This window comes from Macrobrachium nipponense, chromosome 35, assembly GCF_015104395.2.
Source record: "Macrobrachium nipponense isolate FS-2020 chromosome 35, ASM1510439v2, whole genome shotgun sequence".
NCBI lineage: Eukaryota > Metazoa > Arthropoda > Malacostraca > Decapoda > Palaemonidae > Macrobrachium > Macrobrachium nipponense.
The window spans coordinates 34,264,980-34,285,673 of record NC_061096.1 but is presented as its reverse complement, the minus strand read 5'-3'; the positions used below and the strand labels follow the sequence as shown (position 1 = coordinate 34,285,673).

Genomic DNA, 20,694 nt, shown 5'->3' with positions numbered 1-20,694 from the left:
GCGAAACGCGGTGTTCTTGTTCGTCTGCCATGTTTACAGTCTGTGACTACCGCTATGAGAAACTCCTAAGTACTTAGGAGACCCCTCACCACGCTTAAATCTCGGCCTGAGATATGAGTACTCATAGCGCGTAAGAGGCTTCGTAAAATTCTTTCTTAAGAATTTTCATAACTTTAAGAGTGTTTTAATGATTTAAGAGTACTCTTAAGGATTTGCGAGCTTTGATAAATACGGGCCCAGGTCAGTTAAAAGAATTAAGATTCCTGGTCAATTAGAAAAATTGATTCCCGGTCACTTAAAAAAAAATATATTCCCGGCCAGTTAAAGAGATAAAATTTCCTGGTCATTTAGAAAAAAAAATATTCCTGGTCAGTTAAAGAGGGGAAAAGTTTCTGGTCAATTAAAAATAAGCTCCAGGCCAGTCGTAAAATAAAAGTTCCATTAAGTTAAAAAAGGAAAAACAAAATTCCTGGCCAGCTTTAAAATAAAAGTTCCTGGTCAGTTATAAAATAAAAGTTCCTGGTCAGTAAAAAAAAAAAAAAAAAAAAAACAGCGTTCATGGTAAGTAAAAAAAAAAAAGCTAATTGAAAAAAGATAGTTTAATTAGTAATAATAACAGCTTCCAATGAAGAAGAAAAAATATTCTTAACGTTGTGAACAAACTACGGATGAGCAGGAACAGCTTTCAATATGAACTTCGTAAAAGCCTCCATCCAGAGAAATGGATCATTTGTAAAAAGACTGATAGCAAAGGAAAATTAAGTCCATGCGACTGCAAATGGTTACCCTACTCAGGGACCCACAAATCCTCCAATCTGTAAGACTCGTGTCCTTAAGACTCGTCCCTAAGGCCATTAAATCATCAATTTGACTAACCAGAAACCAATTATTACACTTTGTCAAAATAAATGAATTAATGGTTAATAAATAGTTACAGAAAATACGTTACTGAATATAATCATTAAAAATACCGAAATGTGGCAGTCAACCTTAGAAAAGCATATAACAATTAAATGTAAATAAATACTAATTACAAAACACAAATAAATATCTGAATTTAATCACTAAAAAGATCGAAATGTGGCAAAGTCAGCCTTCGGAAAACATAAATCCATTAAAAAAACTCACCTGAGGAAAGTGAGACCGTGCTGGAGGTCCATCATCTCGCCCCGGAGCTTATCAGCCATGACATCGACGAGAGCCAGCTCCGAGCAGATGTGCTGCGTCAGGAGGGAGAAGGCACAGGCCATACCCACCTGCCCGACACCCACGACGGTCACCTTGCCCCCCGAGGTCTGCAGAGGGGGCTGGATCTCGTTCATCAACATCTCTGGGATGGAGGCCATCTTGATGCTTTACCTGAGGAAGAAACTCTTCTTTTATAATTACTACAGAATAGACTGGAATACGTATAGAGTTTAGGCCCAAGGCCAAGCGCTGGGGCCTATCAGGTCATTCAGCTGAAACGGAAATTGATAGTAAGGTTTGAAAGGTGCAACAGGAGGATAACCTCACAGCTGCACTAAGAAACAATTGTTAGAGGAGGTGGAAAGTCGGATGGAAGAAACAGAATATGAACGGAGGTACAGTAAAAGGAATGAAAGAGGTTGTAGCTAGGGCCCGAAGATACGCTGCAAAGACCCTTTAGTGCCTACAGTGCACCACGTGAGCTGCACCGATAGCGCAGACCCCCTTAAGGGGATTTATTATTACAGAAACCAAGACCAATAGAACAAGTGTTAAAATAGGCACCGATTAGTAACATACAAATGACTACAACTGTAAGCTAAGCCAGGTAGACATCATTACACGCTTGACTTAGGCCAAGAAGGCATCTCAAAAATCTTGCCCTCCAATTATAGAGTTGTCAAACTCTGGGCCAAGGCTAATTCAGTATCACCCTCCTTCCCACAACCCCCTCCCCCACCCACGCACCCATATCTTTCTTGCCATTAAAATTGGAGACAAGACGGAAAATAAAAGAATATTAGTAACATTACAGAAAGATATAAGAGAGAGAGAAGAGAGATGAGGAGATTCGAGGAGACGCAGATTGAGGAGAGAGAGAGAGAGAGGAGAGAGAGAGAGAGAGAGGTATTTTTTATTATCGGACCACAACTACCCTGGAAATTATTATCATAAAAATAAGAGATTATTTTGCAAGTTTTCCAGAGAGAAAGAAAGAAAGAAAGAAAGAAAGAGAGAGAGAGAGAGAGAGAGTCATTTTAGCAACAGGATTAGGGCAACTAACCAGCAACGTCTCCGCATGCCTACTCAACTGGAAGGATCTTTACATTCTATATTAAGCTGCTCGTACGATCAAGAACCTGCGTTGGCAAAAGGCCATCTTAATTCAGCGACAAAAGTAGAGTTGCTAAATTCAGCATTTTTCGCTATGTAGCGGAATGGCACCTCACTGAGCAGCTACACAAGGAAACACTAAATGCACCGATTACGTCACAAACGCGGGGAACGGATTCTTTCATTGACACTATACTCACGTCCGCTGATGTTTGGCTCGCTCCCAATCTGTTTTTCATTCCCGTCCCTCTCTCTTAATGCTGATATGACTACTATACCCACAACCACAAGTCTCTCAGGTGCTACACTTTAGGTTTTTAGGAAGTATATTTTGAGGAAGTTACTAGGCCAAGTCCTTCTCCACCTTGGGTCCGAAATAGACTAAATTCTAAAGACATCTGATAAAATACCGAAATATTTAAGACTCCATTTTAGTTGTGAAAGTTTAAAATTGCTGTGCAATGAACTGTCCACAACTGAAGTGCAATAAATCACATGTGGTAATACAATACAATGCCATTTACTTGCAGCTACACTACAGTTGTCAGAATTTAAGGTTTTGCTGTATGGAATGAGGCAGCAAAGGCTGACAAATGGAAGTCACAGCCAAGGTACAGTGCACTTACATATTCTCAACAGGCTGGAGAAAGACTGAAATAAGGGCAAGAGGGGAACAATCAGAATTTAGAAAAGGCAGGAACTGCACAGATCAAACTTTGTGTCAAGACATATTGTGTGGCAGAGTAAATGATTTCAAACCCGATTCTGTTGGTTACGAAGAAGTGTATGACAGCGTCCACAGACCAATATCATGGAGGGTTTTGCGTCACTATGGTATCCATGAACGTAGATGCAAATTGATGTTGAAGGGAGTCTTGTCAAATGAATTTGCAATAAATATTGGGGTGTTACGATGGAATATAATTGCACTTTCGTTTTTTGCTCTTCCAGTTTCTCAAAGATTTCATAATGAAAAAAGGACTCAAACTTCGAAGAGAAGAATAAGACTAAGAGAAACTATAGAAACTTGATTTTAAGGAGCAAAACTTACTTAGTAGAAAGCATCATATATCTAGACGGATGGGACACCTACACACACACAAAATTGAGGGAAAATATGCACACAGGAATGGAAAAAAAACGCACAAGATGCAGAAAGTATTACGGAAGACCAATGATACTAAGTGATGCTTATCTAATTTGGAATTAAGTGAATGACTAGGGAAGGTCAATCAAACAATGGGCAGGTTGAATAAGATTGGGAAAGCAAATAGATTCAAACCGAACACGACCTGCTTTACTGTACGGATGTGAATCTTGGTATGAACGTAAAACATTAGCGAAAATTTTGTCGATTTCAGAATAAGGCAGAAATGGGTTCGAAATAATAACATGAAGGAATCTACAGAAATAAAAATATTATGTAGACGAGATAATGGACATAAAGGAATACTATACGGGAATATAAATAATGTTATGTAGATGAGATAACGATGAAAAGGTGGTGGAAATGGTTCGGACACGTCACTGAACAACCCTTGGGAGAATGGTACTTGCAACGCCGGCTGGTCTGCTCTGGGCACCGGAGCAGTTGGAGAACCAAGTCAAGTGTGAGGTTTGTGGAAGACGGGGAAGACAGAGCAGACAACCTTTTCCTCACACGGCGCTGGAGACGATGATGTATTTCCTCGTAACTGCTAACTTTAACTTATTACCTTTTTTTTTAAGTTTGAATTCGGCACAAATGTTCGCCTACATCAAGTTGGCGATGATTTAAAAGCATTGAGGAAAATGTTACGAAAAACGAATTTCAAAACTTATCAATTAAAAACACCATCATTTGATGCGTACACAAACTTCGCAATTATATTTTAAGTTTTACACACGTATGTGTATATATATATATATATATATATATATATCTATATATATATATATATATATATATATATATATATCTAATTCGTTCTACTTTGGAATTAATATATTTTCATATATGCTTAATCAAAGGGGATTTTTTTTCAGGCGTTAAGAGAATTGTCGGCTCCCAGGCGCGAACCCTCGAAACCAAACAAAATCCAAGACGACAGTGAAGCTTTAACCCACAGCACCACCGCAAGAGACAAGTTCATGCCCCCTCTCACCTCCAAATACCTGTCGCGCTCAGGTATTCGTTGTTTGGAGACGGCATCAACCCACCTCGAACTTGGTAGTATCGTAGTGCTTTTGACAGCACGTAGCCATTATATGAGTCATAACACATTACCGTGAATCTACACATACATCGAGCTACAAAATGTCCTATATAATAAATCTAATTATATAAAAATGTATTAATTCCGAGGTAGAGCGAAATTAGATATTAAAAGAACATTTGTAGCTCGATGTATAATAATATATATATATATATATATATATATATATTATATAATATATATATATATATTATATATATACTTCGAGCTACAAATGTCCTTTAATATCTAATTGGCTCTACCTCGGAATTAATACATTTTCATATAGTTAGATATTATAGGACATTTGTAGCTCGATGTATATATATATATATATATATATATATATATATATATATATATATATATAAAATACCCAGTACCTCACAGAACACCAAGAAAACAGGCACCTATTGAGAAGATGAGATCGTGGTTTCCAACCCGACAAAGTTCCCCAAATTTCTTGGCAGGGATAACGCAGAAACAGTTCAGCTTATGCAATGCTAGAAAATCTTGTCAACACTCCACAATCAAGTCACGATCAAGCCAGGCACAAAATGCAAGAAATGCCAATTGATAACGCATGAGCGAGAAGGTGGCAACGGACTGGGAGTCTGGGAGGGTGACTCGCGGATAAAAACCTTGGCCTTGAATCAAGGTGATCCAGAGAGGCGGCCATGATACTCCTCCCTGAGAGAGAGAGAGAGAGAGAGAGAGAGAGAGAGAGAGAGAGAGAGAGAGTGTGTTAAGGGGGGTCGAGTACCACCGCCAGTTGGTGATACCACCCTAGCGTTGCTAAATATAGACGCTAAATCAAACTGCAGCTACGCTAGACCGATTCAACATCTTTTAGGAACATTTATCCAAGAAAGATATTTACTTTTCTCGATTTACATAGCAGAAAATAAGGTCATTATATTAAAACAACACGAGTTGCTCTTTTATTTTTACGGAGAAGACGTGTCGTGCCAATTCGTAGTCTACTTGCGTAAGCCTCAAATGAACAGGCATACTTGGTTCAGAGTGAACAGCACGCTTGCAACTCAAGCATGCTGCGCTGAGAGAGAGAGAGAGAGAGGCAATATATAATTAACAAGCAGTTTTATTCCCCTTAAACCTAAATATCAAGGTGTTTGGGTGGTTTATCGTTTGAGAGAGAGAGAGAGAGAGAGAGAGAGAGAGAGAGAGGAGAGAGAGAGAGAGAGAGAGAGAATATGGCACCTCTCAAAAACCAGATTCATCTTGCTTCCAGCTAAAGTTCAAGGTGTGTCCGTGGTTGCATGTAACAGACACTGACACTGTAAACGGCCCAATGCTCAAAAGCAAAGGACATCACACAGACCAAAACTTAAAATCGAAAAGGGTATTCTTTAAGAATCCACATGAAAAGTGTATTATTATTATTATTATTATTATTATTATTATTATTATTAACAGTATGTCTTCACACACTTTGTAACCAGTATCGATGTTTTTCGTAACATTCAAATTTCACTCTTCGAGATGTTTTTGTTGATGTTTCGTCGAGAATGATTGATATATACATAATATGATGACCATTATAAACCGAATTATCTTATGGCAATTCAATCATTCTTATCTGAATGACAAACTTATTTGTCATTATAAATTACGTTTACTTTTAGGTGTCTATAGAGTCAGTCAGGTCCAGTTAATTGGTCAATAATGTCACGACAAAATAACCAAATCCTCCGTGTTTTAAGGATGATCAAAAGCTTTTGTGCTTTGGTCTACACGAAGTTACAAAGCGTCCGCGGAATAGTGATATATCGCCATTACGTAATCATGGCGACAGCAACAATATTGGTACCATTGTTACTTTACAATTGCATAAATCTGTTCAATGTTAACAGAAAATTGATTGTGGATGTCACGCTAGTAAGAAAAAATCGACTGCTTATAGTTGACTTTTTTGTCTCACGTGATCACAGAGAACGTTCTTCAATAGTCCTTGGAGGGTTAGGGGGCATGGTGCGGCTCTCCTAAAACTGGCAGGCTTCCATGACACCTGTACCGAGCCAAATGTTAATGGAAGAATGATACGGTAGACGACGAGGCGTTAATGTTTCGAAACCAGTTATGACACGAAAGGACGAGTTATTCCAGAAAAATATGAGCTAGAACTGACAAATAAATGAATGAGGGCCCTAGATGGCCCGAATGGCGGACGACAGAAAGCCCCCCCAAAATAAAACCAGGAAATGCAGCCGAAGATGACAGGAGGGGCTCCAAGACGTCTGCTACGATGCATCGAAATTTGTATGATTATTGTTGTTGTTATCACTTATTAGCTACATAAACATCATTTAATACCATGCCCTCAACTTAGTCGCCTCAGCAGGATTTGATTTCACATATTTCTACGATAACACACACATTATATTACATAATAAGGTTTTACATTAATAATATATATATAAGAATATATATATACATAATAGTATATATATGAGTATATATAAATATTTAATATTATATACATATATATTATAATAATATATATATATATATATAAAATATATATATATACATAATATATATCCATTATATATATATTATATATAGATATATATATATATATATACATTATATATATCATATATATATATATAGATATATATAGTATATATAGTATATCTACATATATATACCCATATCTACATTATTATATATCTATATATATACGACTATATATAGTATATATATACTATATAATACATATAATACATATATATATACATATATATATATATATATATTTCCTATATATATACATATATATTTATATATATATAACATATATATACACATATATATATACATGGATATATATAATACATGATATATAATATATATATAGATATATACATATATATACCCTATATATATACATATATATATACATATATATATACATATATATATGATAATATATATCATATTATATAGTACATAATATTATATAATACATATATATATATATATATACATATATTTAAATATATATATATATGACATATATATATACTATTATATAATAACATATATACATACATATAATATATACTATATATATATATATATATATACATATATATACATATATATTATTAATAAAATATAATATACATTATATATATACTATATATATATACATATATATATACATATGATACATATATATATATATATTATATTATATATTATTATATATATACTATAGCATAATATTATACATATAGACACATATATATACATATATATATATATACATATATATATATCATATATATATATATAACATATATATATATCATATAATATATATATATATATAGACTATATATATATATACATATATATATACATATATATATATATATACATATATATATCTATATACGATATATATATCATAGATATAATATATACTATATATATATACATATATATATATATATATATATACATATATATATATACTATTATATATACATATATATATATATATACACTATATATAGACATATATATACCATCTATATTATATATATATATATATATTAAGATATATACATATATATATATACATATCTATACATATACATATATATATATATATATATATATAATATATATATATATATATAATAATATAATATATATATATATATATTATATATATATATATATATATATATATACAGCTTCGCTGATAGATATAGCGTAACTCACTTCCACATAGGTCATAGGAACAAATTGTTATTCTTATATATTGGTGGTTGGCTGTTGGTGTAAATTTAAGTTGTCAGATGCCAAAACGAGCCCTTTCCCTAATATAGTCCCTCAAGAAAAGGGCACGTGGGAAAGGGAATAGGCCTAGTGTCAACCTCCGGACTCGTAGGCCTATAAGCAACAGATTTCAGAGAGAGAGAGAGAGAGAGAGAAGGGAGAAGAGAGAGAGAGAGAGAGAGACGAGAGAGAGAGAGAGAGAGAGAGGAGAGAGAGAGAGAGAGGAGAGAAGAGATAGAGAGAGAGAGAGAGAAGAGAGAGGAGAGAGAAGAGAGAGAGAGAGAGAGTAAGAGAGAGAGAGAAGTCTACGGGTAATGAATGGCTCGTTTTAGACTTGTCCACAAGAGCAAGCAGAATGCAGATAACTTAAAATTAAAACGTAGCGAATTGCCATACTGAACCATATTGATAAACTGATGACAAAATATTCAACACTTATGTCCCATAAAAGACATATATTAATTCAATAAATTTCCCTGTCGCGAGGCGTAATTCAAATTCAACTAAAACTTAGTTCTGACCGGAATGAGTTGGCCAGTGTGTGGTGGTGGAGGGTTTGAGGGTGGTTAGGGGTTACAGGGGGGAGGGGGGAAGGGGGGGGGGTGGGGGAAATTGGCGGGCTTGGCCATGTGTGGTGGTGGAGGGGTGAGGGTGGTTAGGGGGTAGGCGGGGGGGAGGAGGGGGGGGGAATTGGCGGGCTGGCAGGGGGTGGGGTGAAATTTATGAAACTAGCTTATGCAAAAAACGTTCGATATCTTTGCTGCTTAATTCCCCGAGACATTGGGCACTACGTGAGCGGCCGTGTATCTTTCATTAAAGATTAAGAATCCTCGCATGAGAGAGAGAGAGAGAGAGAGAGAGAGAGAGAGAGAGAGAGAGAGAGAGAGAGAGAGAGAGAGACATATTCCTCTAAAACTTTATAAATAAACATCAACGCTTGCGTAACTGTCTAAGAATTAAGTCATCCCTAATTATTGAGAGAGAGAGAGAGAGAGAGAGAGAGAGAGAGAGAGAGAGAGAGAGAGAGAGAGAGAGAGAGAGAGGGGGGGGGGGGAATCATTCACTGAATTCTAACAATCACTGATCTCTTAACTTCTTTAAGGGCCAGGAACTATCACTGATCAGTGAGATAGCGAGCTCAACAACCAGTGACGCCTTCGTAGTAAAGCCTTGAAATAAGACTGAAGTAGATAATGGTAATCTCAAATAAGAAAAAATTGTGGTGTTAGTTGATTAAATAATCACTTTTTTCCGATGTTTCTCTTAAAAGCATTTCACAAACCCATTCAATGGGCGTCCGTGTTTTAGCAAGTAAGTATTTCTGTCAAAATAACACAGCACAGATGTCACCATTTATAAACAAGTCTTTGAAACCGAATTCAAATTCACTAATAAAACCGAGCTTGAATTTTCTGAAGTTCCCCCGACAAATTTTTTTTACATTCTGCTTCATTTATTCACCCTACCTTAATTCTCCCTCTTCAAAACACCTTGCTTAGCAGCGACTGCTCTCCAAAGCCGGGCGTACAGACGAATCATCGTCCACTGAACCCCCAGACTAGGGCACGGGTCACCGCCGCCTTCAGGTACTCCTCGCCTAGGTGCACTCCGATTCACGGCGCAGACCGTGCTCGCACTATCGCAGACATTCGAGTTACAACTCGAAGGCCAGTTGGAGATCACACTCGAGTTCAAAGTGACACTCGAGGTGACCTCCTTGCCGTGCTGTAGGCGCCGCCGGCCGCGATCTCCGAAAGTCACGAGGCGGAGGAAGTTCTTAACCATCGATTGTGGGGCCCAAAGGGAATCTGAATGACGAGGGAGTGCTTCTGGCTCTCGAAAACTAGCGACGCGCTCTCTCTCTCTCTCTCTCTCTTTCACGCCCGTTGTCTGCTACTCTAAAAAAAATAACGAGAAAAGGCTCACAAATATCTATATTTCTATTCCTGAATTTATTACGCTTTCTTCTTAAAGAGATCTATGATAAATATGCACAACACGAGTTTTGCCTCAAGTTCCGGTGATAAACAGATAGAAGAAGAATCCGGTCACGCGACCAACGTATGGATGCAAAGCGTGAGACTCACGTGCCATCCTTATGACGGGTGCCGTGCATTGGATGATGCCTAAATATAGGGCCCTTGGCCTCTCCGTCATCGCCATGCGGGTATTATTTGGGTGCATGGGGTATGGAAGGAGAAAGCTCCGGGGGCGGGGAATATATACGGAACTTTCGTTAAGTTTAATATTGAATTAAGGTAAGAAATATTTATTTAACAGATTCCCCGATAATGTGATAAAATTATTACGAAACTTAGGAAATAAAAAATTATAATAAATTTAGAGCGTTTCCATGGTCCACCTTCGTGCTGATTATATATATATATATATATATATATATATATATATATATATATATATATATATAGTATATATATATATATATATATGTATATATATATATATATATATGTATATATATATACTTATTATATATATATATATATATATATATGTATATAATATATATATGTATATATAATATATATATATATATATATATATATATGTATATATGTATATATATATATATATATATATATATATATATATATATAGTATATATATATATATAGTATAATATATATATATATATATATGTATATAATATATATATATATATATATATATATATATATATATATATATATATATATATAGTATATAAAAATATGTATATATATGTACATATATATATATATATATATATATATATATATATATATATATATATATATATATATATGTATATGTATATATATATATATATATATATATATATATATATATATATATATATGTATATATATATATATATATATATATATATATATATATATATATATATATATATATATATATATATATGTGTGTGTGATATTACACCAGCGCACCAACTGCTCATACTCATTTCCCTCATTAAGAATGCACGACCTGATCTATGTATTTATTTCAGGTTAGTTTTTTTCCCCGTATCAATGTTTTGAATAATTCACATTGAGCAATGCGACTAATTAAATCTCAGTGCCATTACTCTTCAATCTAATTAAGAATATTGAAATGTTAATATGTTGCAAGTGGGGTATTCATCACAACTGTCAATGAGAGAGAGAGAGAGAGAGAGAGAGAGAGAGAGAGAGAGAGAGAGAGAGAGAGAGAGAGAGAGAGAGAGAGAGAGAGAGAGCTTCTGTTGAGATTAATGTATACGAAAAGAAACCTATGTTAATGATACTAAACAAAATGTGTGTGTGTGAGAGAGAGAGAGAGAGAGAGAGAGAGAGAGAGAGAGAATACGTACAAAACATCAAGGTTATAAACATCTGCGGTGACACCAGCGAATACGTCAACATCCCAGAATGCAAGCTATTCTCTCTTCTTCTCTCGAAAATTAAAACAAACAACTTCAAAATCAAATCAATCTTCAAATTTCCAAATCAGGCTTCAAAAACTGTTAGCGGTTTAGCAGCTACGCTAATCTACTCAAGTTATTACAATCTCTCTCTTTCTCGAAGTATTTAACTTTTTTATTTCATTGCTTTAAAGGAGCGAGGACGAAATCATGTGAAATGCGCATCGCGAAACAGCTTAGGCACAACTTTCTACATTACTTTCTTATCTGAGGAAAGTGTGAAATCATTCTTTGACTATCAGATAAGAATCTAAGTAATGCGTATCACAAACACACTACACACACACACACATATATATATTATATATATATATATGATATATATAAATATAATATATATATATATATATATATTTATATATTATATATATATATATATATTTTACTCACTATATAAACAAAGTGTAACAACTCAAGAAATAGACTAATCACCTGAGGTGGGTCGTCGCTAGTCACTACGGTACGCACTGGTCGAACTCTCCTACGAAACTGAGCGGCAGTCTGCGACTCGTCTCCAAAAGTAAACTCAAGCCGGTCTCGTGAGTTTCGTCATTGCACGCCCTACGTTGCGTCAGCGGAGGCGTGTCTTACGTGATCCTAGGCACACGCTGACAGCTGATGCAACGACCTTCAGGTCACACGCAACTTGGTATTGTTCACCAAAACTTAGAATGTTCGACGAGAGTAGTGCTGTTACCCAAAAGAAAAGTGGGCGTTTGTGGGATACGACTTTATGGCCAGGATATAGATAATGCATTTTTGACAATTAGCGTTCTAGCCCAAACCACTCTAATTCTCCACAGATAAGATTAAGTGCTTAAGATAGGCAATTTGAATCGTTTTCTGCTGTTGATTAGTCAAGCCTTGTAAAATTCATTGTTGTGAAAATCAATCAATGGGGCATAAAAAACACGTGTAAATACGATAGTAAATAAATATATAGTAAATAGATTTGCTGCTGCAAATAACAACCCCTACTATTTTGTGACATTCGTACCTCGCTGACCAACATGATTGCTTTTTGCACTGGGGATCATCCTTAATGCAGCTGTCAAGTTACAAATGTTTGTCGCCGTTGCTTTATTTTCCTCCTGGAGTCTCCCCTTTATTAGGAACAGGCTTCGTTTTGGAAGATATTGAAACGTTTTCTCTAAAATGAGGAAAATCACAGAAAACTTTTTCTCTGATTATCTTCATCGACAATATTCGTTCTTCATACGCGAAACCAAGTTCCGACAACAATTAGACCATGCAACGACCTTTCGCCGTAAAGGTGATTCTACAGGTGGTACTAAGGTCGCCGCCTGTTTTCCTACACGTCTCTCCTGGATCGGGGTGGGTTGATGCAACGAGGCCACGCCTGCAATGAGCACGTGACACACTACATGGCAGGATCGATCGATGCTGCCTATGAGCGGACTCTTTCCTCCTCCCCGGCGCCTAGTCACACCCACTATCTTCCCCAGTCTTAAACACTAGTACCATATGTTGTTATTTTTGCTTAATGTAGTTTGTAGTATATCATTCTGTAACTGTATCCTTTATTATAGTGGTATATAAAAACGTGTTGTCCGTTCATGTTCGCTTAGGTATAACTTTCACCATATTAATGTAATGGGATAAACCAAGTACAGGGGAATAACAATTATTTTTTTCCGAGGAACAAAATTCCCCACGATTCTCCTTTCAGAAACGATTACAAAACGTAAAATTATGTTTTGCCTCGAGATAAACTATCAAAATACCGGAAATCCTCGGACACAGCTGAAGAGTTGTGCTTGGCTAAGCGAGTACTTTATTTCAGTTATTTTGTCTGAACATACATACGAAAAGAACCAAGCACACTGGTACCCTGACCTTCGTCTCAGGTGGTAAAGCTTTCGGTGATAATAGTATTTCCGAGAAATAACCCTTATTAATCTTTAATGTGAATACAAAGCTTTAGTGGGACGTGACTTATTGCAGGCATGCCATCAAATGTAGACACGCAAGTCTGTCTTTCTCACGTATACCTACATAACACACACCTACGCAGAACGAAAGGGAATTTCCATTTAAGTGATTCATCGGTTTACTATGAGCATTACATACAAGTGAAACAAATCCAATATATATTAAATAAAATGTGTGTTTCCTCTTCCAACGCTCCGTTATTCTTGTAGGTCGGCGTCTTTGATCAGCTTTCTCCACGGTCATACCACTTCCTTTTAGGCCCAATCGCCCATAAGTTAAGCCTTCCTCCCCCAGCTACCCATGACTAGGGTGACCATTTATATGAGATGTAAAGGGGGGACACCGCATTACTATCAAGGACATAATATATATATATATATATATATATAGATATATATATATATATATATATATTATATTATAAGCAAAACCCTAACACACACACACAATATATAATATATATATATATATGTATATATATATATATATCATATATATTATAATATATATATATATATATATATATATATATATATATATATATAATATATACATACACACACACTCTGAATAAATGAGAAAGTATGATTCAGTCAGCATTTATTCAGAGCAAGTGCTACTATCAATAGTAAAATATGTTTTGATAGCATAAAAAGGAAACTTATGGGCATGATTCTATGAATAGTAAAAAAACACAACTAGTCATTTATTACAATTTGGGTATTCAATGTTGGACACATGACGGGCAAACTCCGTAAAGCCCTGGGGACATTAGTACTACGTCCCCTGAAGGTAGTGATTTTTTGGGGGACATAGATTCGAAATGGGGGACTGTCCCCCGTAAAGAGGGACGTCTGGTCACCCTACCCATGACCCATGTCTGTCCATCTCTGTGCGTTCAGCAACTTCTACGAATAACCGAATTCACCAAAAAGGAGGGGTTCCACGAGGTATCCTAAAATTCCTAAGGGGTAGAAGCATTTTACTGATAATTATCTCTTATCACATTCCTCTTCATATACACACACGATTCAGAGAGTAAAGTACTACTACTGTTCTACTCTCCCTAACATTCTCTCACTTTGTCAAAACTTTTCCTCTCCTCTGCTCTGAAAATATGGTCATAACTGTGGCAAACTTCATCCTCAATTTATTGCTTTCTCACCTCCCCCCCCCCACCACCTCTCTCTCTCTCTCTCTCTCTAAGAAAATGTTACTTTTGAGCAGTGACACCAAGCCCCTTCAATTCTACCGCAGACAGGAGCCTATAACAGTGACAATTTAGATATGTTTATCTCAACTTAGCTGACAATCCTATTTGCCTGTGACACACGCACATGCACACACAAAGAATAGTCGAATTTTATCTGCTATTCACTCTTGCAGATTTTGGAAGGTCATGTCAAACTCGCTGATCTCTTGTATAAGGCAAAAATTCACTCTCCCATTTGTAATCAAAATATATAAAGCTGAAACCAGTCATCTATTTATTTTATACTATCTCCCATAGTATTATACATTAACGAAGAGTTAACTCAGCTTATACTTACACTCTTGCCATAAATCTAAATCAAGACTTCATAAAAAAAAGAAAAAAAGAATGCGTAGTCAAGCTAACCATACCGAATGTAACTTTGGTATCCTCTTCTGTGAGAGAGCTGCTGCACAAGTTGGTGGGGTTTCAAGGCTGTGTGGTGTTTAGTAGTCGTAATTTACGCCAAGATCAACCTCTACGTACGTTAGACTCTCATTTCATCAGTTTAGATAAAACAGGGCTCTCTCTCTTTCTCTCTCCTGTGTTGTGTAACGTTGTCTGAAATCACAGTCTACGCCCTTCATCTGTGCTTTTCTCAATTAATAACAGACTGCAAACTGCCATATCTAACAATAACTATGATATAACAATTTGGTAAGTAGCAAGAAATACTGGCTACAGAACCTAGCTTAGTTATTTACCCGAAGGATATTCATAAAAGCAACCAGTCATACAGTTACCATGGCAACACCAGCTAACAAAGGTCTAGTCACCTACCATCACCATCATTAAAGGGCTTCACTTGCAAACGAGGCCGATGATGCGGGTAAGAACGTGCCACTACCTAAAGCATGTTTGTTTATTTTTCACAATTTTATTACTCAATGTACTATCTCTTCTTAGTTGGTTATACACAGCAGTCAGCAGAGGATATTCGACAAAATCTTATAAGATATGGGTATGGCAACACTGATGCCATAAACATCGTTATCAGACTATCATGTGAGTTTTATTTTATAAATAATTTATCCGGCAGAGACTTGTCGACAAAATTAATGGCCATTTACACTTGTCCTATTCGTACACGACAGCCAGACTATTAATGAACTAATAAGCGTTAAAGTGTTATTTTAAGAAGATATTAATTTAAGCATAGCTGTTAAAAAACAGTTACGAAAAGGAAGATAAATGTGGCCCGCCTGATGAACCTTATTAACCCTATGTGAAGCCTCCAAAAATGAACCGGGGGATAGGCCTACAGACGATCTTGGAAGAACGATAAGCATGACGAACGTTTGCCCGGTTTCAATACTAAAATTAACGAGTGGATTACTGCTAACAGTAGTCACACAACACTGCTTATCTTGAAAGACAAAGTGCTTTCACAGTACGGTAACATGACCGCAGAGCATATTTATAGGGCTTCCGTAAGTACCTGCGGGCAAATCCGCGCCTTTGGGAAACTAGATGCCAGAACTTCAGGGTTGCCGCGAAGTCCGCACATCACCGAGAAACTAGCTCCGCGCCGGGAATTGTAGTGTCAATTGCCAAGCAATGTTATTTTACTACACTAACTAGACTAAATAGTCACCCTGCTTATATTATATTAACCGTATCTTTACCAGTATTTAAGTTGGGTTTACTAATTAAACCTTTTTAGAGTTCGAGTTTCCCCTTTCCGAAATTCAGTTGCTTCATATCTTCTGAAACATTACGTAACTTTAATGATAGTCAAATTTAGAATCGAACGAGACACGCGGACAGTGTTCAGTCTTGAAGCTGATCTATTACATTCGAGATATATATTATATATATATATATATATATATATATATATATATATATATATATATATATATATATATATATATAATGTGTGTGTATAATTACTGTTTTATAGTTCTGAATGTTATATATGATTTGATACGTAAATTAGGCCACAAAGTGAACACGGGCAAGTAAATTTATTCATAAAGTTTTCAGCTAAAAGTGGGAAGTTTAAAAAAAACTGCACTGAAATGTATTTCTTTACTAAAAACGGTTGCTTTTCATTCATTACTTTGCGTTCCCCACAGAGTCATTTCTTTGCTTTCCCCAAAGAGTAAGTTGACAAGCTATATAAATCCTTCGATATTCATAAGTAGTTTATTCCTTCTTTTCTTTTTTAAGCCTCATTTATCACTTTAGGTAACATGCTGTATGTTAAATCAAAACGTTTGCTGAAGTAATAATAATAATAAATAACCTAATATATAACATAGGTCTAGGCTTAAAATCAATGCCATAAGAATTGTAAACAGACAAAAACGATATGAAACATGTAGGTCTACATGCCCCCTTTTATGATACGGATATTTTGAAATGAGATATTTCCCCAAGAGAATGGACAGCATATTATGCATGATTTATGGTATACTTGTGGCAATCCTAAGCCAAACGAATGCCTTATTTGGGGCTATGAGTTTCAAAAACTTGGAAAAGAGCACATCATAATTGGTCCTTTTTTTATCAATAAGCTACATTAATATAAAGAAAATCCACGATTATAATAATACACCACTTCATAGCATACTGATATCAAAACTTATTCGGTTATAATCAGTTGAATCACTTCAACTAATGCAATTGCCTGATTCATATTTGCAGTTGTTTTCTAAATAAATAAATAAATGAAAACTCATTAAACATGACTAAGTTTACAATGATGTAAGCCCGTCTTCACCCTATGATCAATTCCCAAATCAACCAAATTTTACTAACATTATATATATATATATATATATATATATATATATACATACATATATATATATACATACATACATACATATATACATATATATATATATATATAATTACAAAGGCAAATTGAGGATAACTGGACCTAAAGAATGAATGCATTGTAAGACATCACGTTTGGGTTACGTTATCTGCTGTTGTCAAAATCGGTTCTTGACAATCGTATGATAGTACGTATCTGATATTGGCGCATGAACACTCGAGACTAGTGAAAATAGTTCATTTTTCAAAAATGTTAGTATTTTCAGAAAATATATATAATTTCAATCATTTTTATTAATGGAAAAAAGTTATAAAAGCATAAATATATATGCGGACCCACAGCGCCGCATACATGAGGAGTGCAGTCCGCAGCTCTCCATACGATGACTCCCCCTCGAATCTTCTCCGCACTTTTGGTCGTTTGTCCGCGCTTTGGCAACACTGGGGCCAAGAAGTGGGATGAGGAAGGAAAAGAATGTGGTCTACTACTCATAGTGTGGAATTTCATCGGGGAACTTTGAAAAGAAAAGCAGGTAAGAAGGTTCCGATTAAGAGGTTTAATCTAACATGACAGGTTCCGAATCAAATCACTAGGCCTACAACTTGGAAATTATACTACTGATAGCGAAGTGGTTCAAGAAAAAACACTAATATGCAAGAGTGGATTTGACAGTCAATATGGAGTACTATATACGCGATAAAAAACTAGTGTGCAAAGTTTCATAAACCTAAGACAATTTCCTGATACTTTCGTGTAAAAAGTAGTACCAAATGCAAACAAGACTAGAACGTTAAACAAAAAACGAATACTGAATTCTCCTCGGTCTAACAATGCAGTGACGTTAAAGTGAATTGAGCGCAAACCAGCTATTGCAAAAATATATTCCAAGACTCACACATTTACACATAGTTGGCAGTAGACAACACGCAGACATTGAAACACTGAATGAAGGTCGTCGGCAGAACATTTCGAGGGCAAACAATTATAACATTGCAAAGGTTGCCGTTTATAACCTTGACCAAGGACAGTTATTGGCCATGGTCAGTCAAGACATTTTTAATTAACGACCAAAAGATTATCATTATCAAACTGACGTTACCACTGACATGACCCACTTCTAACTGGCAGTCATGTCACTATAACCTTTTCTATGGTAAGTTAAAATAATAATCATAAACTTGGCTGATGTCAGGTCTCGTGCCAAGACTATCAAAGTAACCTTGGCAAAGGTCACGTCTTTGGCAAGTACTTTATACAAAGACAAGACTACCGCTACAACCTTGGCCAAGGTCATTCACTAGGTCAATGTTCGATTCTGTTCCCAATAACGGCCTGACATCTTGACATTAAACATAATCAGCTCTTTGTTACATTTCTACCATTAAGGGTATATGGTGAAGGAGGGTCTCTTTGGTATAACGGTGGTCTGAGGTCATTGCTCACAGGAAGGCTATCACCCAAACCGTGGTTGGGGTCAATGACATAACTAAGAACGAGAGATCCGGTACTTCACTTTCAATTATATTTCTTGTTTTGTAAATTTCGTTAGGCAATATTCTCGACGGTCTTAGTTTTGCTAAGTATTTCTTCACATAAACTAACTATAATTGTATAACATCTGCTATCCTAAACAAGCTATACCCACGGTCTAGGTATATACCTATACCTAGACCGTGAGTATACGTTGATCCTAACAAGGACATCGTTGGGTTCTATCACTGAGCGACTTTGGATTACGGTTCTACAATTTTATTAGTATTTTATACAATTGTTCTAAGAATACCATAATATTTTGAAAGCAAATGCCAGTCTCTGTTGATTTTGTGCTTGGAACTAGTTTTTACGAAAAACTGAACATTGGTTATGATAAAGTGCGTTCAATGCATGTTCAACTGTTTTGCATAGAAATTATTCCGTATATTTTTTGGTGATTTTTTTATGACTTACAATTTCCTGGGATTTATTCTGAAAATTAATGTTTATTTGGGAGAAATCCTCTCACTGAACAGAAACCCCTTATGATAATCAACTTCCCTCGTATTAAGAAAGAATGGAAAAGCTTGTAACTTCACTGCTTCATACAAAGTAACAATATTTAACCTAAACTACCAGATAAGGCAAAAAATTAAAATAAAGTTTACTAATAAATCTCAGAAACTGAATGTTGCCAGTTGGCGCATTCCACGGCGGGACAAGAATAAATGTATTGAGGAACTAGAATGTTTTGACCCATCACCTTTAATACACGAGACTGTGACGAGAGCAGCAGCCAGACGACCCAAAGCAAGACACAACCTCTTGTACTATCAGAACCCGGCGGTTGTTCAAAGTGCTACGGGAATGCAATAAATGTTATACTCATGGCTACCCTATTACCTCACCTCCAAACTACTATAGGCTAGCTATACAACGATGTCAGTTCAAGATATAATAAACAGATTGTTCCGGTGTTACGCCACTTATCAGGGAAACCAATAGGAGGTCTGCTTCCGTAAATCTTCGAAATTTTCTAGCAAACATGCCGAAATTTTATCGTATAATTAACGACTAAACATTGGACGATCCGTTCCAACAAAACTACTTAAATGCCCACCAGAAAGCCATCACGCTACTGTTTATGAAATATCTTATAATCGTCAGCTTAACATGCACAAATGTAATGAGGTAACATGCACTTACAAATATATATATATATATATATATATATATATATATATATATATAATATATATATATATATATGTGTGTGTGTGTGTGTGTGTGTGTGTGTGTGTGTGTATAACTCAGTAACAAGCATTTTTGTAAAACTGAGCAACAAGTCATATTTTTATAGTTAAAAAACATGTTCGAGTGCAGGGTAACTTGATTCACGCAGCCTAACCAAAGA

At 35.5% G+C, this 20,694-nt stretch overlaps 1 protein-coding gene across 5 annotated transcripts in view; it reads right to left on the bottom strand.

The window, feature by feature from the left end:
- LOC135208579 (L-lactate dehydrogenase-like) overlaps positions 1-20,694 on the bottom strand; it is a 32,888-nt gene that overhangs the window by 11,839 nt on the left and 355 nt on the right. For 2 of the 5 annotated variants that reach the window (XM_064240922.1, XM_064240918.1), the window contains exon 2: positions 1,129-1,359. In XM_064240922.1, coding sequence (XP_064096992.1) covers positions 1,129-1,346 — 218 coding nt within the window. In that variant the 5' untranslated portion in view covers positions 1,347-1,359. Of the gene's footprint in view, positions 1-1,128; positions 1,360-4,945; positions 5,082-9,814; positions 10,154-12,249; positions 12,405-20,694 lie in introns of those variants that run through there. The other 3 variants (XM_064240919.1, XM_064240920.1, XM_064240921.1) reach the window with 3 other exon arrangements.